The sequence below is a fragment of the Bipolaris oryzae genome, assembly GCF_000523455.1.
Source record: "Bipolaris oryzae ATCC 44560 unplaced genomic scaffold scaffold_6, whole genome shotgun sequence".
NCBI classification, from domain to species: Eukaryota; Fungi; Ascomycota; class Dothideomycetes; order Pleosporales; family Pleosporaceae; genus Bipolaris; species Bipolaris oryzae.
The window spans coordinates 281,127-300,487 of NW_006911282.1; the positions used below are offsets into that span (position 1 = coordinate 281,127).

A 19,361-nucleotide genomic window follows, 5' to 3' on the forward strand; every position below is an offset into this window, starting at 1 on the left:
TACACCGTAGTGGCGTCATGAAATACTCAGTCTCTCGAGAAAAATCTGTACAAACAGTTTCGTGCGCCTTCATTCAATCATACAATTTCTCTAGAGACATTGCGGAAAAGGCAAAGCACACGCTGGGCAGGGAGTGTAGCGATAATCACAAGATTCGCTGCGTATAAAACTATCTGAATCACTTCCTAAATCGCCATTCATCACTCATCACATTTCCCTCCATCCTTGCCCCAATACTCCTCCACCCATTCAGTCATGATATCTGTAAAGCTCTTCCCATCATCATATTCTAGCGTATCATCCACACTATGCTTCCCACCCAGATATTCCAGCGCCAACAAAACCCACTTCTCAATGAACTGGTTATACATGAGATCCACAGTCTCAGGCTCCTGATCTTTGCTGCTTGCAGGATCGAATCCAACGGCTGATTGGATACAGTTCGGTACATTGTAAAAGGCAATCGGCTCGTGAATTGTGTCATCACCATCTGTACCGGCGTCATCTTTTGTCGTGTAACCTGGGAAGGGCTTTGGTTCGTCTTCGCTAGTGCTGCTAAGAGGTGTTTGGCCGTGTCCGGGTTTCGCATAAGCAGTCTCGAGTACCTGAAGCATGTGCGGCCTAGACTTTGCTGCGAAGGCTTCTGGAGGCTGGAGGAATGCTCTGCTTTCCATCATTTCCAACAGGATCGGCCCCTCGTTGTTGAGGAGTTTTAGTACTTGGCTTGCTGCTTTGTATGGTACGTCTTTGATGTATCGGATTGCGCTGGTAAACGGCGAGACGAGGAATTTGGTATCTTTGGTGAAGGGCCCCTTGAAGATGTCGAAGCGAATGGCGCCCGTGTTTGTGAGAACCAGTGCTTTGCCTCCATTGCGGATACGGTCGGATTTCTCGATTGATTGGGGTAGGAGTTGTTCCTCGATCCAGGTAAAGATGCTTTCGTTGTGGGGGTATGGCCTACGACTGATCCATAGATCCTGTGGTGTGCAACCGTATACCTTGCCAAGGCCGAGAGATTCTCTGGCATCGCCAATGGCTTCTGATACTTTCTTGCCGTGCTCGGTCGGGAAAGTCTGATCGTCTTTACCGCTATGGTGGTGCATGGAGAATAGGTTGTTGTCAATATAGCGACGAGAAAAGGTGAGCGCTGAGCTTTGAGGCACAGGTGCTGCGTCTTTTGTCCCTCCGGTGCTGAGTCCAGCGATAGACATGAATCCGATAGTTTCCATGTACCGACCGCTCTCGAGAGCTACCGACTTACTGTCGAAGATTTTGTAGTCACGGATATGGGTATGTCCTCCGAAGAACTGGATTGGGGTGTCCCAGTGCAAAGAACGGATAGTAGAGAACAGCAGCGCATACTCTGTGGAGCGGATGTCAACATGACCAAATACGAGGATAAGATCGACGTCTTGATCTTTGAGAGCCTCCGTAAACCATTCTTCTTTCACAGTGTCTTCAACTCTTTGCACGACGCTGTTGTTCGCATTGCCTGTAAAATCAAACAAAAACCCAAAGGCCAGGATGCGGATACCTTGATTCTTGGTGGTGAATTTCTTGAATCGTTGAGCAAGAGGCTCCAATTTTCCGGTCTTTGGATTGTAAATATCGAGGTTCGAAGCTATGTAATTGCCCTTGAAGTCGGGAACAGTGTGGAAAAACTCCCCTTCAGCGGTATTAGCTTTGTAAAGCTCATGGTTGCCGGAGCAAATAAGGTCGATGCTTTGCTCCTTGGCAATCTCATAGGTGAACTTTCCCCGAGGTTTCGAAGAGTCGTAGATTGCATTGCCTAGAATGGTAAAGAGGCGAGGTCAGTGTTTGTCACAAGTATTGAGTTCATTTAAATTTACCCTCTACTCGGTCTCCGGTATCGACGAGCAATAGATCGGATCCATCCGCATCTGCTTTTTCGCGCAGGTGTTTAGCAAAGGAGACATAGTCGCCCCAGTCTGATGAGTAGGATGCTCTGATGCACGTTAGAAATCATGTTGTACCATGAATCATCACGAAGTAAACGAGAACTCGCAATATGATGGAGTGTTTGTTTCTTGACGAGCCAAGTATAACCTCACTAAGGAGTTTCAGGAAAATGTCACGTACTCTTGCAAATGGCCTCCCCACCAGCCGTGAATGTCGGTGGTGTGCAAGAAGTTGAGTTGGGCCCATGGCAGGTCACGCAGGGGAGCCGCTTTCGGCGGTGGCGCTTCCGGCTGGACGCAAAGCGCCCCTTTCAGAACAGCAACAAGAACAATGAACTGGTGAAACATGATGAAGGAGGTGAGGATGTTGTAATATTTACCCCTGTAATGAATACGCTTGCACCTAGACGACCATCTAGGTACCAGCGGTGTAGGGATATGACGTAAGCAACCGGACGCACGAGACGACCAGAAGGGGATGCAGTGGTGATGGAAGCAGAACAATGCGAGATGCTGCGCGCCTCGAGGGTGAACGCGATCAATGAATGCCGGACAGCCAATCAGGCGGTGAGATGCGCGGTGAATAGCTGGCGGGCCGTGGCTGCACGTCGGTGGATCCATGTGAAGTCTAGCGCCAACTCTACTAAATAGTTCAACATTTTTCCGTGCTTGACAACACCAACCTCTTCCACCACAGTTTCCAACACAACCTTTTTTACGCGCATCAAGTTTTCTTTGTCGCGCATAATGGCAAGGACAGCCGCATCTCGCGCTACGAGCGCAAAGCCTGCTGAGAAGAAGTCCGTCAAGGAAGTCAAAGCCAATGGCACTGGTACGTCACACCACCCATCGCGAGTAACGAAGCTCCGACTGAACCAACGCGCAGCCCCACGAAAAGTTACAAAGAAGAGTGACGACGCGCCCGCTACCAATGGTGTAGCTGAGGAGACAAAATCTGTTGATGAAAAGACCGAAGCAGTCGAAGCACCAGCTCAAAAGCGTAAGAATGACGCGTCCGAATCAAAGTCATCACTTGCTAAGAATTCTGCAGCTGCTGCACGCGGTCGCGCGAAGAAGACGGAGACTCCTACGGCTGAGCCCAAGGTCGCAACTAAGAAGACAACTAAGCGCAAGAAAGATGAGGAGAGCGAGCAGGAAGCGGAAGAGGCTCCCGCGCCTGCTGTAAAGAAGGCCAAGGTCAACGGTGCGAAGGTTGCGCCAAAGGCCGCGCCAAAGGCCGCTCCTAAGCCTGCTCCTAAGCCTGCTCCCGAGGCTGCTCCAGAGACCGCACCCGAGGGCGAGCCTGAAGCGTCGCCAGAGCCCACACCCGAAGCTGCCTCCAAGGTCGAGTCCAAGGCCCCAACGCCACAAGCTGAGCCCAAGGCCAAGATCAACCCCGCCCTTATCCCGAACCCCAAGGGCCCAAGACGCGCAAAGGGAAAGAAGACCGAAATCAACGCCATCCGCTACACTGAGCCGCTCAAGGTTTTCGTATTCGGTGAGGGTGGTTCTGGTGAACTTGGATTCGGGGCCACGAAAAAGGCCATTGATGTCAAGCGACCACGCTACAATGAAGCCCTGACGAACATGAACGTCGTTAGGATCGCTACTGGCGGTATGCACGTTGTTGCGCTGACAAAGGACAACAAGATCCTGACATGGGGCGTAAACGACAACGGTGCGCTTGGGCGTGACACATCCAACGCCAACGTCAAGATGCGCGACGTCGGCGCAGACGATTCTGACTCCGATTCAGAAGACGAGACTGGTGGTCTGAATGACGAGGAGGCCACACCGAAGCCTGTTCCAGCAGAGTTTTTCCCCGAAGATACAACCTTCGTCGACGTTGCTGCTGGCGACAGCTGCTCCTTTGCGCTGACAACTGAGGGAGCTGTTTACGGATGGGGCACTTTCCGCAAAAACGAAGGTATTCTTGGTTTCGAGCGTGGCAACCACACTGCGCCGCGTCCTGTCTACCTGGATACCGTCAAGAAGGTTACACAGATTGTTTGCGGTACTAATCATGTCTACGTACTGGACAAGGACCGACACGTGTATGCTTGGGGCAACGGTCAGCAGAATCAGCTCGGTCGCCGCGTGACTGAGCGCAATTTGCACCAAGCTCTGCAACCCAACAGGATCGGCTTTCACGATACTTCGATCAAGAAGCACAGTCAGAGAATAGCGTCCATTGCATCTGGTGACTACCACGGTCTCGCAATAGCAGAAGATGGTCACATTTGGGCCTGGGGTGCGAATAATTATTGTGAAACGGGCTATACCGATAACGCTGGTGCAGAGGATGCCAGCGTTCTTCAGCCCAAGATCATACACAGCCTGGAAGGAAAGTCGGTGGAGTCACTGGCTGCAGGTGCTCACCACAACCTTGCCATCACCAAGGATGGGCAGGTGCTTGTGTGGGGTCGCTGCGACGGCGCGCAGACCGGTCTGCCTCAGTCTGAGCTCGATGCTGAGACAGATGAGGATAAGGTGTTGAAGAACAATGGCAAGGCCAAGATTGTTGTCCAGCCCACGCCTCTTCCCAACCTCAAGAACGTTGTCACTGGTGCATGCGGTCCTGATCACAGCATCGTCATTGACAAGGACGGCAAGGCCTACTCATGGGGCTTCTCGGCCAACTATCAGACCGGCCAGGGCACTGATGACGACATTGAGGTGCCAACCATGATTGACAATACTGCTGTTCGCGAGACGAAGCTTACCTGGGCGGGCTGCGGTGGGCAATACAGCGTCCTTGCTAGTAAAAAGGAGTAAAGCGATTCGCTTTTGTTCGCCAGCTTATACGTCTGAATTGGGCCCTCGGGCCTCTGGTTTCTTCTTTCCTCGCTGTTCTCTTGTCAAATTTCTTTGTCTTCTCCCATGGAATCAGGAGTTTCAGAATGGCATTCACGGCGTTTGCGTCTCTTACACGGGCGGGCAGGGCTTTTGCATAGCGGGTTTTACTCTTTTTTAGGCAAAGGAATTCACGCATCTTTTTTATCTTCTCGCACATATCTTCACGGCTAGATGACGGGCGGAGAGACACGCGTATAATGCCGGTAATAGAGAAGCTCATCAAAAGAAATGGATCGTGTTGGGTGGCTTAGCCATGCGTTAATGATTCACTTGTAATAATTGAACACCGCGTATATCCCATTTCTTCCCATTCTGTCTTGTCCCATGATCAAAAATAGGGTGTCAGACGCGCGTTCCTGTTCCTGTTCATTTTCATGCGTACTGGAATCCAAAAATGCAGCCAACCCATACATACCATACTCATGCATACAAGTTTTTTTTATTACAAGTCTACACTCTCAGTTGCTTCATCTCCACAAGCCCAGCTCCACACTGTCATGAAGCCAGGGCCGCGTCACCCTGTGTCTCCCTCGCCCTTGCAAACGCCCTTTTAACATGCTGATGCTCCACTATACTCTGCCCGCCTCCATTCCCCACCTTGATCAAATTCTCCCCGTACGGATGCGCCCTCCCCTCAAAAGTCTTCAACCGCGCCAGTCTCTCCTTCCGCAGCCGATTCTTCGGCAACATGCCGCTCACAGCCTTCCTCAGCACCTCTCCACCGCCCCATTTCGCCATGAGCTTATCCATGGAAAGTTCTTTTAGTGAGCCGGGCCGGGTGTTGTGTGTGCGGTAGAGTTTCTGGAAGCGCTTTTTGCCGGTTGTGTGCAGCTGGGCGCAGTTTGTGGCGACGACGTAGTCGCCGCAGTCGGTGGAGGGGTCGAAGATGGGTTTGTGCTTGCCCATGAGGGTGAGGGCTATGGAGGAGGCGACGCGGCCGAGGGCGCGTGGGTCGCTGCCGATGTCGAGGTGGTGCCAGGAGCGGGCATAAGCGAGGCGCGTCTGGGGGATTGGGTTAGCTGGGGTGTATCGAGGGGGTTTATATTGTTTGTGTTAGAGGGAAACTGCCTGAAGGACCTGGATATGGGCATGCGGAGGTCCGATGGGGGATGTGTACCTTGCCTATGACTTGCGACATTGTGTGGTATGAGGCCAATGGCCAGGGAAACCGACTGTCTGCTGTAGTACAACAAGTCAACAGTCGCCCTAGGACTGTCCAGAAGGCGGTTGGGCGGGTGCAGTCTCGTGGTCGCAGTGGTGCTCGCTGCACAGTGAAGGTTGATGCCAAGCCGCAATGCTCACAATTTCCAGAACGCAGTCACATGATTGATAAGATCTGCCCACCCCAGCGCAGCATCCATGTCTGGCGGGGGATTCGGGTGTGGATTTCAAAGCCGAGTAATAAGTACAAGGGCGAAGTGGCATGTTTTTACAACTTTGACCATTTCCTCTTGTTCCACAGTCGAGCCTTTTGGCATTATTATACCGATTGCAATCTTTTCGCCATGGCGGTAACACCCTTTGAAACGATATTCGCAGTGCCCATGACCTGTCAGTCGTGCATCAACGACATCGAGGGTTCCCTACACCAGTTGAGTGGTACGAGCGCCGACTACCAATGCACGTCATTTTCGGCTTCTGACAAGGTGCAGGTATCAACAAAGTGACTGCCAACCTCGAGGAGCAATTAGTGTCTATCGAGGGCACAGCAGCGCCGTCGGCCATTGTAGAGGCGATTCAAGCTACTGGGCGTGATGCTGTCCTTCGGGGGTCAGGCAAATCAGACAGTACGTTCGTGTCGTTGACTTGGCACACGCGCGTATACTCATAAGATGGGATGCTAACCATGCCACGCAGGTGCAGCGGTATGCATTCTAGAATCACATGCGCCACAGGTGGAGAACAAGGTTCGCGGCCTGGTGCGCATGGTGGAAGTTTCTCCTGGTATGACCATTGTGGACTTGAGTATAAGAGGGTTGTCACCTGGAACCTATCATGCTACAGTACGTGAGTCGGGAAACATTTCCGAGGGACCTGAATCGACTGGTGGAATTTGGGAACTTGGTCAGTCACAAAAGGCGACCAAGCCTTGTCGAGGCATCTTTGGAACCGTTCAGGTTGGAAAGGGTGGAGTAGGATGGGTGTTTCTCGACAAGCCTATCCACATCTGGGAAGTGATTGGACGCAGCATTGTGGTTGCGAGAGAGCAGGATGGCAAGGTATGCGTCACCATGGAGCTGGGCCTTGATCTAATCTAACCTCACGATAGTTTGACAAGAACGATGCGGACACCCTTGTTGGGGTCATTGCACGCAGTGCGGGTGTATGGGATAGTAAGTGCTTTGCCATATGTCCCCACGTGTTCTGGGACATGGAGCAACCCCAGGTCCCACATGGACACGCACACATACACGCACACGCACACACACACACATACGATGGCTAACTTTTATGTGACTGCAGACGACAAGACAGTGTGTTCATGTTCGGGCAAGACGGTATGGCAGGAGCGCGAGGAGCAGCGCGATCGCGGTATGCTCTGATGAAGACGAGATAAGTAATACCAAGATAGACCAAGCAATCAAAGTGCCGTCCAAGTGCCGCGAGGGTGTGCTGCTAAGATAACACGCGTGCCTGGATGGCGAGGCCGAAACTGCGGGTGCGGGATGGTTGAGTCGAGGAGGATTGGTGTTGTTATGCGTTCATGCCTGAGAGGGCCAGGCGATGGGATGACTGGCTGGGAAGGGCTTCTGTCACGTGGCTGTCTCAGTCGGACCGTGGCCGTGTAACAGACCTCAAACGCCACTTCTACGCCCTGGTCCAAGGGGGCTGCTGCGAGGCGAGCGCTGAGCAGCTCCGACACCAGCACGCTTCACGCACAGAGCGGGTGGACGAGAGCGAGCAGAGGCGAAGACAGGCCAAACGAGCAGGCGGTGGTGCCACGGTGGGCGGGCGGGCTGACTTGGCCGGCTTGCGGCGTCTTGGATGGCCAGCTCGAAGCGCTGTCGATGCTGCAGGGGTCCAATCACCTCGACGGACGAGGTGCCAGCCAAGCCTTGTGCCTCAAACACGATGGTCCTCAGATTTGCTCTCCCCACCTATAGCCCTCGTAGCACAACCGCCCGCCATATGCCCACCGTCCCCTGTCTCTTCTGCGTGTCGCCATCGAAACCTTCTTCCCTCTCTTCCGGCCCTCCAACTGTGCTCTAATCGTTTGCACCGCTACAATCGTTTATTTCACCGCGAACCGCTCCGCTCCGAGCTGCATCCAGGCCGTCTCGACCTGCTAATACCTTACCACCACCGCACATTCCCTCTCGGAGCAATAATAGTCAGCACCGCGCCACCCAAATAGCCCCGGCGGCTACAACCCTAATCCTCCCGCACCTGACCCTCCCCCAAGGCTTTTAACCCTCCCGTCTGTGTTTGTGTGTGTGTGTGTTTGTGTGAAAGAGAGAAAGAAGATACGACCCTCGCAGAGTGGGCTGATAAGAGAAGAGAGCGGGAGAGCAAGAGTAAGCTGAGGCTTGACGACACCATACTGCCGGGTAAACAAGTGAAAACCACTCGTCATGTCTCTGAAACAGGTACGCTCAACAGCAGCCCTCACCACCTGCAATTGCTGATAGAAAGGCCAGGAAATCGAAACCTGGGTGGCAGCCCTCGCCAGCTACGACAACAACGAATTCGACGTGGCACTGAAGGTCTTTGAGCAGATCTCCGACACATCCAAGATTTTGTTTAATTGCGGCGTAATCCATGCTACCCTCGGCGAGCACGAGAAGGCGGTAAGTTGCGCGCTTCGCTGCGGATGCCATGAGGGGCATACTGACAAGCTCCCCAGGTCGAATGCTACCAGCGCGCTGTGCGTCTGGACCAGTATCTCGCAGTCGCATACTTCCAGCAGGGTGTGTCCAACTTCCTCATGGGTGACTTTGAAGAGGCCCTCGCCAACTTCAACGACACTCTCTTGTACCTGCGTGGAAACAACAACATCGACTACGAACAGCTGGGCCTAAAGTTCAAGCTCTACTCTTGCGAGGTCTTGTTCAACCGTGGTCTCTGCTACATCTACCTCCAACAGAGGGAAGCCGGTCTGCAGGATCTTTCCTTTGCTGCCAAGGAGAAGGTGGTTCCAGACCACGATGTCATTGACGAGGCCATTCGAGAGGAAGCCGAGGTATGTGTGGCTCTGCATTGGCATCAATGTGCTACGAACTAACAATGCCCCTCTAGGGCTACACCGTCTTCTCGATTCCCGTTGGCATCGTCTACCGCCCCAACGAGGCAAAGGTCAAGAACTTGAAGACAAAGGACTATCTTGGAAAGGCCCGCCTTGTTGCCGCATCAGACCGATCCAACGCATTTACCGGCTTTACCGGTGCTGAGATGAAGAAGGGAGGCCAGGCTGCAAAGGACGACAGAACCGAAGACAAGATCTCCTATGCAGCAACCAACCTTGTCAAGCCAGAGCTCCAAAGCCGAGCACGCCAGCAGTCGGAACCCCCGATGAACCGTAATGTATTCCCACCCACACCACCACCAGAGGCAGATAGGCGATCTGGTGAAAGGAGATCTGCTGGAGCACGACCTGCAGCTGATCCCAACGCCCCCATGAGCCGCGCACAGTCTGTACGAGGTGGTGGGCCCAAGCCCCAGCCTTTGAATCTTGGACGAGCTGCTTTCGACCAGCCAAGCAGCCAAGAGCCGCCCCGCCGCCAGCCAACACAGCGCTCTGCATCGGAGCGACCGCCGCCAGCTCGCTCAGAGTCTACACGTGAGCGGGGACAGCGCGATACGCGGGAGCGAGAGACCCGCGATCGTGACCCTCGTGATCGTGACACACGCGATCGTGAGTATAGCAGGCAGCAGCGCCGCCGTGGCTCTGACGAAGACATCATCGATGACTACTACGAGGATGATGGTTATCCACCATCGCGTTCAAGCCGCGGCCAATACTCCCGTACAAAGTCGACCAGAAGACCAGCGTACATTGAAGAGGAGGAGGAAGACGACTACGATGGCAGTGATCTTGACGATGCCGAGTTTGAAATGATGCCCCGCACCAAATCAAGGAGACGATCGCCGGCGAGGTCCACCAGATCCGGTGGCAGCAACCGCGGTGCAGGTAGTAAGGTCAGAGTCAAGGTTCACTCTACCGACACACGCTACGTCTTCATCAGCTCAGATCAGCTCATCACCGAATTCTGGCAACAGATTCGTGAGAAGTTTGGTGTCCGGAACAAGTTCAAGCTCGAGTTCAAGGACGATGGTGACATGATTACCATGGCTGATCAAGATGACCTGGATATGGCTATCCAGGCGGCGAAGAGCATTGCTAAGAAGGAAGGCTCCGATGTTGCGAAGATGGAGGTAAGTCACTGCCAAATACTCACTCTCGAATTGAATGACCATGTACTAACTGCATTGCTAGGTTTGGGTTAGAGAAGTATAGACTAAAGATACCCCAGCATCACGCATGTTTACGACACATTTCCCTTTATCATTCTTGTATGCCTTCTTGATAGGGTCTGATTGTTGTCATCTTGAGGATGGCCAGGTTTCTCTTGTTGCTGTAATTCTAGCGGGCCTTAATGCCGGGTCCTGTTTTCTGGTTTAGATACAGAGACCTCAACTTTTTGTACACTGTCACTTTTTCTTTCACAGCCGGACTGTTGATCCGAATTTACCCGCATACACACAGGCAGACAATTTTACTCTGAAAAAAAGTTAGAGAACTGTCTGTGATTTTTGTTTGTTTGCGTAGTTGCCAATCGAGGGATGATGGTTTTGATCAATGTCTATACAAATGTTTTTGTGCTGCATATGCTCAAGTTCCATATTCACATGCTTTTTTTTTTACCTCAACTATGCACATTTACCACCACTTCGGCACATGTCCCAGCCAGCCAAGCACCCTCACCTTTTCTCCGATACTCGTCCAGAACACGACAGCTTACACATCCGCACGTGAGAAAGAAGGAAGGGGGTGAGGGGTGGGAAAGGGAAAGCGCCACCAGCGCTTACGAAACCAACAACACCAAGGCATGCATATCCCTTCATAAGAAGGAAAAAACCCGACAACCGGGGGTTTGGTAGGCCAGAAAACGGCCGAAAAGGAAGGAACAACAGAGAGACAGACAGACAGACACAGACACACATGAAAGGCCAAGAAATGTCAGTCATTCATCAAGCCGGCGTGCCTAGTCCCCCTTTTTCTTTTCTCTTCCCTGGACATCCCATTGGCGCATGATTGAAGCAGAGGAGCGGGGAGCGGGGGCGGTATCTCTCGTCCAAGATACTTGGCTTGCGGACCAATCGATCGCGTGGGGAGGGGGGGACGTGAGCAAGTCATTTTTTTTCTTCTCTCCGACATATGGAGGCGGTCAACGATGGGCGGTTAGGGATGTGATTGATTGTTTTCTTTTATGTGCTAGCTTACTTACGGGGCCTAGGGCAGAAAAAGTGATTGAATGTGATTGACTGTGAGTAGGAAATGGGGGGAGGGGGAGGGCTTGATTTACGACGTATTGCACGTGTACGCTTTCAATACGTCGTGTACGCGCCCCCCCCCTTCGTTCACGCTTTTTCACATCTTCTTGCTTATGCTTACATACTTGTCTATTGGGGATAGTGCGCTTTGCACAAGGAACCTCCAATGAAATCAAAAAGAGGCAGTGGGAATGAGATTCGCGGAAGGAGGCGCGGCATCGTATCTACCCGTCGTATAGCTTAGCCTCACTTTTTTTGTTCTCTTAAAAGAGTGCCATATGTTCATCTCCCTTTTTGGTTTTCCAGGGACCAGCAAGGCGTAAGTAAGGTACGCGACGGGTTGCCTAGAAAATGGCACGAGCATCGGCTGAGCCCACCCACTTGACACAGGTACGGCGCATGGGGTGTGGCTGACTTGATGGCCAAGCGTGAGTGAAATACTTGGCAACGTCCATATTGGGACAGTGGCAGCTTCAAATGAGGCTGGGTTCTTTGGAACCAAACCCCGAAACACAGGGCCAAGCTTGGAATGTGTCGGGTTCGAGGGGGGCTAACGGCGACGTTGAGTCAGAGGGGGAGGAAAAAGTAAACCGTCCGAGTGTCATGTACAAGCTTTCTTTCCTTTTCTCCGTGACAACAAGACAGCGCTTGGCATTTGGGATGAAGCGTGCGGGTGAAGCATGTGGGGTTTCAGCCGGTGCGGCTCTGCGATGGTTGTGACGTATTGTCGAATCGATCGTCTAAAGAGAGAACATCGAATACGAGAGGGAAGGAAGGGGAGAACAGAGGGGTAAGAGGGAGATTATTGTTACATATTGTTACAAAGATGCTTGGAACCGTGTTTAGGTTTACCTAATTTTTTTCCCCGCCATCGTAGCTGTGCCTGAACGGCTGTTCCATTGCTCATCCCTGGGGTAAAATTCGGTATATGCACATAGGTGTAGAGATTCTTTGGGGTTTTTTTTCTGATCACAGGCTGTGTCTCCTGCACGCATATCGATATTCAATCCTGGCGTCAGGATATTCAATGGCAGCGCATATATTGTTTCTTTCTCCTGTATCCGATCGGTTCGCTTACGCAGGCAGGAGAATCTCAGCCCAGCTGCTGTGTAGGAAAGCGACACCAAGCTGCGCAGTCAATTGTCAGCATTGTATCTTTGCGTCATTGCCCTTCTAAGATGTCCTCATTTGCGCCCCACTGGCTACCCGAACCAAGTCTTTCATGCATCCTTCTCTATCACCGGGAATTATCTTACAGCGAACATTCCAGCAGCGGTGACAATGCTCCTGTTCTCCTTGCTGGTAAACGCCGAGATGGTACTGGAGGCGAAGCTGGGCTCTTGAACGGTGCGGCCCTTGCCAGTCATGTATTTGGGAGGCATCGCTGCGGTTGTGTGAAACACTACGTCACTGTTAGTCGCTACACTAGAGTTTTCTGGAATTACTATGTCGTACCGTGTGATTTGATCGAAGATGGGTATGTGGTGGTGCGTTGGATGCGATGCGGCTGCTAGTTGATGAAGTTCGCGATAAGTTTTGGGCATGCTAGAACGTCACTGGCTTGATATTGCTTAGGTAAGACCATCCCGGTTCTGCAGGTGCGGGCGCATAGCGGACATTACGCCAAAGTGATCACAATTGTAACTGCAAATTCAGCCTTGAAAATAGAATTCTGGCAAGTTTGAAGAAGATATAGTCTTCTGGGTCCGGCATGCACTTGCGATTGGGACAGTCAGAAGTTCGTAAAATTCATTTTCATATTTTTCAACTTTTGCTACTCTCCAGTACTCTCCTATGTATTGGTATAATGTTCTACTCACTCTAAGTTCGCCCCCTAAAATTACTAAGCGTCAAAGGGTATACAAGAAATCAAGGCGCCGCATTCTGGCAGATGCAACACGATAATCACAGATGATGTTTACAGCTTGGACTTTGTTCCCTTGCGAGTGACAGTGCACTGAATGAGACCATTGGGGTCAGTTTGAGGCGCGAGAACCGTGGCGTCTTTGCCTGTGTTCTTGATGTCCTTGTGCCATGAGAGATCTATATATCGTGTTAGCAAATTGGAATATGTGAATATGGACTGAATGCACTGACCTATCTCAAAGTAGTGCTTGTTGGGGAGCGAATAGTCGACAGCCTCAACCTCGGGAACAGCGGCTAAGATCAAATCGCACATCTTGTACATGGTTGCCTGCACGCTCGCACTGTCGTCCTCGGCAAATACCTTCATGGTGATATCTCGTGCAGTTCTCCATGCAGCGCCGAAGTCAATCTTGCTAACCTCGTCCAAAGTCTTAAACAGCTTCCACTGCCACCCGGCTTCAATCTCGGTGCTCAGGATACGATCCCATGTCTCGGGTAGTCTTGTATACTCGTCGCGATGGAAACCATGGAATGCTGACCCTGTGCTCTTGAGGACTAGCAGCTTCTCAATCTTGGAGCGGATGGAGACGCCTTCGTTTTCGCGGGTTACGGCCTCGATGACGCGCGTCTCTTCGCCGTCGCGGTAGAATGAGTGCGGGTGAGGCTTGCCATCAATAGACATGCGCGTCCATCGGTGCTGGATGATCTTGACGTGGGCAGCGTGGATGTGAGGGTAAGTCTTGATGAAGTGGTTGCCAATGATGGCGGCGAACTGCTCTGGCGGGTCGATGGGGTGTTGCTTTGCGAGAATGTAGGTGGTCTGCTTCTGCGTGTCGGTCGCGACGACTACCGAGTTGTCTGCTTTGGTGTAGCTGAGGCGCGTCAGTTGGCGTCATGGCGACTTGTATTAGTATGCTTACGATTGCTCAATATCTCCCTCGAGCAAGATGCGCACTGTCTGCTCGACAATTGTGTGGATGCCGGTCTTGGGGTCCTTGTCGACCTTGTACAGGCGGACATTGTCCTTGCCGTAGCGGGCGTAGCTAAGCTGAGACATTGTGGTGAGGCGAATTGGACGATGATGGACAGATGAAGTAGACAGTCACGAAAGGGCGATCAAGATAGATATACTACTGGAAGACGGCAGCTGGACTGGGAACCGGCAAGCGGAGGAGACCGATGTGTATCGGATGGTTTCACGAGCAAGCTATGGACTATCGCGCAGGAAGCGGCGGGAACGCGCTTCGATTCGTTGACATGGCCATCGGCGAGCTCCGGTTGATGGACGAGGCCCTGGATAACGGCGCAGGGCGCGCACGTGACGGGGAGAGAGCCAGGCCCCCGCTTGCCGATGCACAAAGAGGGCAGATTGCACGGCTTTGGCGTGGAGGGGCCTCGTCGGCAGACTCGACTCGGCACGGCATCAGGCCATGGTCAGTCCAGGTCGAGATGATTACAGTTTGAGGCTGCAGGACGGGGACATGTATGCACATACAAGTACTGTATGCATGTGCAATGTACAACGTACAATGCAACCAAGTGTGTGTTTTGAAGTAGTATGTAGTGTAGTAGCAGGGGGGGAGGGGGCAGCCCAGTCCGTGCACGTCGAGCGGCCACCGCCCGCATCAGGTCGCGATGGCTATGGACGGCGCTGTTTTCCCACCTCATTCACACTCACCCGCCATACACACGCGCCCCACTCTCGCCAGCCTCTGCCACGGCCACGGCCACTCCCTCCCACGTCGCGGCTAAGCCACATCTCCGCTTCCGGTCTGGTACCGCGACGGGCACACCTTCACCTCTGCCCGCGAATGCTCATGAGGCAAGACAAGGGCTCCGCCGCCAGACACATGTGCGATGCGGTTGGCCAGGTCACGGTTAAGGCGCGCTCATGACGCCATCCGCCCGTTCACTCAACGCCCAGGCCGACGCTGCCGATCAGACCTCGCTCCTGGCGCCCACGACGAGTAGAGATGGCCGTTCCATGTCGGCCGCTGGTATGGCCAGTTCGCGGGGTGGCCAGGCCTCGTATGCCTCGTATGCGACTGCAAACACGGGGCCCGGCAGCTTCAACACGGCTCTGACCAGGCCATCGACAGCTCAGGACGGCAGGGCCCGCCCCGACTTCGACATGCACGCCATCACTATTGCCGACCACGACGGAACCACGTCCGAGCAGCGACAGGCTGAGCTGCAGGACCAAATCGAGAAGGAGACCAAAATCAAGATTGGCTCAGAGAACCTGTTGGAGGCACTTAATGCAAAGAATGCAAAAGAAGTCAAGAATCAACGGCTGCAAGTCGAGGAACAGCTAAATATATCAAACAGAAAACTGGCCCAGCTCCAGTCTGGCTTGGCTGCAGAGAAGCAGAGAGCCAAGGAGGTCAAATCCCCACCAGCCGACCCCCAAAGCAGGCTCTCGTATCTTTTCCGTCGTAACCTATCGCGCTCACCATCACGCCATGTGGCCCAGAAAGAAGAGGACGGAGACGAGGAGACCGAGTCACCAACCTTTGTCCTTGCCGAGATACTTCAGGCTCTGGAAGTCCAGGGCATGCAACCGGAATACTATGTAGAGAGAGCAAACTCTCTCGTTCTTCTCTTCAAGCGACATCCTACACTCAAGTACGACCTAGCCTGGTCCGTGTTCGGACTACGAATGCAGACGATGCTGCTCAGCGACAGTCGTGAAGTAGTCGCAGCGGCGTATCGTGTCATGCGCTACTCCTTTACCGACCGCAAGTCGCTCCGAATTATACGGGCCCTTCATACGGATCACTTGGTCATTCTATCATTGGTCAAGGAGAGCAAGGCTAGTGTTGAGCGTGAACAAGCACTGAAGTTTGTTCGAGCTTTTCTAGATGTTAAAGGAGGTGTCGAAGAGATTGCACGCGCCGTAGTCCGCATCATTGTGGCTGTGGCCGAGAATGCAGAAGACCGTCTCAGAAACATTGCAACACTGACTCTGGCTGAAATTCTTGTTCGAAAACCATCTCTTCTGGTCTCAGCTGGGGGCATGGGCGCTTTGGCCGATGCTTTGGGAGAAGGAAGCTACCTCGCCGCAGAGAGTGTTGGTACCTCATTCCTTTACCTTCTTGACACGCCCAGAAGACGTCGATTCTTGCGATCTGGGCGAGAACTCGAAGCGCCATTTGCATTGTTTACTGACGCTGGCACGATTCACGGACATCTTCATGAAGAAAAACTTAAAGTCAATGCCAAGGTCATTGCGTCTTTGCTCCGAAGTTGGGGCGGGCTACTCACTCTTTCAATGAACGACTTTCTTCCTCTCCGATCTCTACTATGGTCATTACAAATACCTACTCCTCACGTTCGGAGTGTTCTTCTAGAATTACTGTTTGATCTTCTTAGGATCAAACCCCCTTCTTGGTCCTCCTCGTTTCTTGCTGGACGTCGACTGACTACATATGGACGTGTTACGAATCTCAAAAATCAGCAAATCAAAGACACGACAGCTACCAGTAGCACTGAAGATGATACCACCAAGTGGAGCTTGCTGGATCACTACGTCTCTGTAATTCTGGCGGCATTTCTGCACGCCGGCTTGATGCCAGCTTTGCTACAGGCCGAAGCAGAGCCCCTCACACTGCCGCTGAAGCGCAAAACAACCCTGCTCATCGGAGAGGTTCTGAAGATGGCAAATGAACTCTTGCCACCATCATGGAGCGCCCAGCTCCAGGTGCTTCCTCAGCTCTTGCACTCTGCAGCAAAGTTTCAATCTGAAAGCCGTTTTGTTGCAATTGGCACCATTTACCAGGTGGACAGTATCAACAGAACACTCTACCGGTCGGATCCAACGTCCTTGTACAACACCAAAAGCATCTCGACTTCTGATGATGCATCAGCAAATAGACAGTCTGACCAAGCAGCGAAGCTGCAGGCTGCTATGCAAGTTGACGAGGGCCAATTTCGGAACCTGATGGTCGAAACCCAGGTACTGAACACAGTCACGTTCCAAAAATGGAGATGGGACTTGATTCTAAACATCATCGAGGGGCCGTTGTTGAACCCCAAACGGTTGGATGAAGCCATCAAGGTTACCAAATTCATCCACCGCGTCCTGGGATTCTATCGTCCGTTCAAATATCGATTTTCTGAGGTTAAGAACACTAAGCCAAACCAGCGATATGTTCGAGCCGGTTGTGCTCTAATGCAGAGCCTGCTACAAAACCCAGAAGGCGTCAAATACTTGGCGGAGAGTAAATTTATCCGTCAACTCGCAGAATGCCTATCGCATTTTGATCGGATGAGCGGCCTGACATCTGAATCACCCATTTTCCAGACGGATCGCATGAATGAAACGCTTACTGGAGGTTACTTTGCGCTGCTCGGGGCTCTGACGAAAGACATCCGGGGTATCCAGATTCTGGAACGATGGAGAGTTATCAATATGTTCTACCACATCATCGAACTCAACGACCGCGACGATCTGATCCGGACGCTTCTGAGCAACTTGGACTACACACTGGACGGCCATCTACGCATCATCATCTCGAAAGCAATGACGTCGTGTTCTAAAGAGATACGCATCTTTGCCACTAGATTGTTACGCAAGTACGCGACCAAACCCATGGGAACCAGCAGTTCTGCTTGTGTGGCCGAATGGGCCATCAGACTGCTGGTGACGCAGCTTTACGACCCGGACGTAGAAGTGTGCGAGGTTGCGATCAAGATCCTCGAGGAGGCTTGCAATCAGAAGGAGTCGCTGGAGTTTGTGGTCAAGTGCCGTCCAGCGCTGGACCATTTGGGGGAGATTGGGGCACCGCTACTACTCCGATTCCTGTCAACTTCGGTAGGCTACCACTATCTGGACGGATTGGATTACATCACGAGAGAAATGGACGACTGGTTTTTGGGGAGAAATGACACCTATGTGGCTCTGATCGAAGCGTCCATGGCCCGGGCGCTTGCGGACATACCCGAGAAGCCATCGGTTCAACAAACATACGACGAGGCGCCCGAGCCGACAGACTATGGTCTTGTGCCGCCGCATTTTTATCGCGAGCTAACGAGAACTAAGGAAGGGTGCAAGCTCCTCAAACAAAAAGGACACTTTGATGAATTCGCCGCGACGATTCGAGACTTTGCGTCGGAAAACGACGATCCCGAGATTATCCTCAAGGTCAAAGGCTGCCTGTGGGCAGTGGGCAATGTCGGGTCCATGGAGCTGGGCGCGCCATTTCTGGAGAACTCGGACGTGGTCAAGTGGATTGTGCAGATTGCCGAGCAGTCGGAGGTCATGTCGCTCCGAGGGACAGCCTTCTATGTGCTAGGGTTGATTTCGAGGAGTCTTCACGGACAGGAGATTCTGCTGGAACACGGTTGGGATGGCGTAGTGAATGATTCAGGTGAAGCGCTAGGGTTTTGTCTACCCCTGGACTTCAACAGACTCTTCACGGTCAGTAACAGAGTTTCTCTTTTCTCGGAAGAAAAATGCACTAATGGTTCTGCAGATGGGACCCTGGGTGGCACAGGCAGAGGAGATGAGCTGGAACCCCAAAGCGGAGATCAAGGTTGCGGTCACGGATGAGGACCCGGTCAATGCGCGCATTCTCAAACTTGTGACGGACCTGGGCAACACTGTGCTTGCCAAAAAGGCAGCCAGCGACCTGCAAGCGTAAGTGAGGTGGTGTTGTGAAAGACCAGGTACGATGGGTGAGTGCAAAAGAAGCTAACGCGTGGGCATTTAGTATCAAGGCTAGAAAGGCACCAGGCTTCAGCAAACCGGCCATTTTCCACAAGGTGATGCAAGTACTAGAAGCACATCATTTTCGGCTTCCAGCGTGCCGGTTCATACTAGATCTGTTTGATAAGCGGGTCCTGGAGCAGATTGTGCTGGAAGAGGAAGACGAGCCTGAGGACGAGGCAAGCAGCCAGTCCGAGGAGAGCACGGAAGCGAGTGTAGGGGGCGTGAATGGCGCGACTAGGGCATTGTAGAGCACGGTAGTGTTGACAAAAAAACGGAGCCCGAGGGGTGGGACTTGGGCGTTGAGGAGCGTTGTGTATGTATGTACAGGGATGTCGATGTACGATAGTGGTGTTTGTGGAGCCGAGCGAGAAGCATGGATCAGGTGCTTTTGTTTTGCATACAGCCATGGAGTTCCCCGGTGCGCTATGGCTATGGAGAGGTTGCCAAGGAAGAGCAAGCGCACTAGGCTGGTGCTGTTTTCGGTTATTTCTGGCGAGGGGCACGGGTTGATGGGGGGA

General features: G+C 52.6%; 9 protein-coding genes across 9 annotated transcripts; 4 read left to right on the forward strand and 5 right to left on the reverse strand.

Annotated features, from left to right (window-relative positions):
* Window positions 1-200: 200 nt before the first annotated feature.
* On the reverse strand, window positions 201-2,267 carry COCMIDRAFT_22222 (uncharacterized protein; the record flags this gene model as incomplete). The annotated part of the gene is made up of 3 exons (XM_007684956.1): window positions 201-1,789; window positions 1,851-1,966; window positions 2,101-2,267. 3 exons carry the CDS (start codon window positions 2,265-2,267, stop codon window positions 201-203), a joined length of 1,872 nt encoding a protein of 623 aa, XP_007683146.1.
* A 399-nt stretch (window positions 2,268-2,666) lies between these two features.
* On the forward strand, window positions 2,667-4,694 carry COCMIDRAFT_82391 (uncharacterized protein; the record flags this gene model as incomplete). Its single annotated transcript, XM_007685038.1, has 3 exons — window positions 2,667-2,751; window positions 2,806-2,919; window positions 2,971-4,694. 3 exons carry the CDS (start codon window positions 2,667-2,669, stop codon window positions 4,692-4,694), a joined length of 1,923 nt encoding a protein of 640 aa, XP_007683228.1.
* A 576-nt stretch (window positions 4,695-5,270) lies between these two features.
* Window positions 5,271-5,913, reverse strand: COCMIDRAFT_22224 (uncharacterized protein; the record flags this gene model as incomplete). The annotated part of the gene is made up of 2 exons (XM_007684957.1): window positions 5,271-5,777; window positions 5,893-5,913. The coding sequence occupies 2 exons, from the start codon at window positions 5,911-5,913 to the stop codon at window positions 5,271-5,273; spliced, it is 528 nt and encodes a 175-aa protein (XP_007683147.1).
* A 367-nt stretch (window positions 5,914-6,280) lies between these two features.
* On the forward strand, window positions 6,281-7,318 carry COCMIDRAFT_32444 (uncharacterized protein; the record flags this gene model as incomplete). Its single annotated transcript, XM_007684986.1, has 5 exons — window positions 6,281-6,374; window positions 6,428-6,562; window positions 6,633-6,994; window positions 7,045-7,108; window positions 7,239-7,318. The coding sequence occupies 5 exons, from the start codon at window positions 6,281-6,283 to the stop codon at window positions 7,316-7,318; spliced, it is 735 nt and encodes a 244-aa protein (XP_007683176.1).
* A 1,029-nt stretch (window positions 7,319-8,347) lies between these two features.
* Window positions 8,348-10,230, forward strand: COCMIDRAFT_1075 (uncharacterized protein; the record flags this gene model as incomplete). The annotated part of the gene is made up of 5 exons (XM_007684940.1): window positions 8,348-8,362; window positions 8,414-8,563; window positions 8,620-8,955; window positions 9,012-10,148; window positions 10,210-10,230. 5 exons carry the CDS (start codon window positions 8,348-8,350, stop codon window positions 10,228-10,230), a joined length of 1,659 nt encoding a protein of 552 aa, XP_007683130.1.
* Window positions 10,231-12,075: 1,845 nt separating this feature from the next.
* On the reverse strand, window positions 12,076-12,243 carry COCMIDRAFT_82441 (uncharacterized protein; the record flags this gene model as incomplete). Its single annotated transcript, XM_007685039.1, has 1 exon — window positions 12,076-12,243. A coding segment is annotated over one exon (168 nt), but the record flags the coding sequence as incomplete, so codon positions are not given.
* Window positions 12,244-12,341: 98 nt separating this feature from the next.
* COCMIDRAFT_82455 (uncharacterized protein) lies at window positions 12,342-12,649 on the reverse strand (the record flags this gene model as incomplete). The annotated part of the gene is made up of 2 exons (XM_007685040.1): window positions 12,342-12,395; window positions 12,524-12,649. 2 exons carry the CDS (start codon window positions 12,647-12,649, stop codon window positions 12,342-12,344), a joined length of 180 nt encoding a protein of 59 aa, XP_007683230.1.
* Window positions 12,650-13,185: 536 nt separating this feature from the next.
* COCMIDRAFT_82479 (uncharacterized protein) lies at window positions 13,186-14,190 on the reverse strand (the record flags this gene model as incomplete). Its single annotated transcript, XM_007685041.1, has 3 exons — window positions 13,186-13,310; window positions 13,365-14,005; window positions 14,054-14,190. 3 exons carry the CDS (start codon window positions 14,188-14,190, stop codon window positions 13,186-13,188), a joined length of 903 nt encoding a protein of 300 aa, XP_007683231.1.
* Window positions 14,191-15,024: 834 nt separating this feature from the next.
* COCMIDRAFT_1078 (uncharacterized protein) lies at window positions 15,025-19,091 on the forward strand (the record flags this gene model as incomplete). Its single annotated transcript, XM_007684941.1, has 3 exons — window positions 15,025-18,552; window positions 18,608-18,771; window positions 18,845-19,091. The coding sequence occupies 3 exons, from the start codon at window positions 15,025-15,027 to the stop codon at window positions 19,089-19,091; spliced, it is 3,939 nt and encodes a 1,312-aa protein (XP_007683131.1).
* Between the last annotated feature and the right edge of the window lie 270 nt (window positions 19,092-19,361).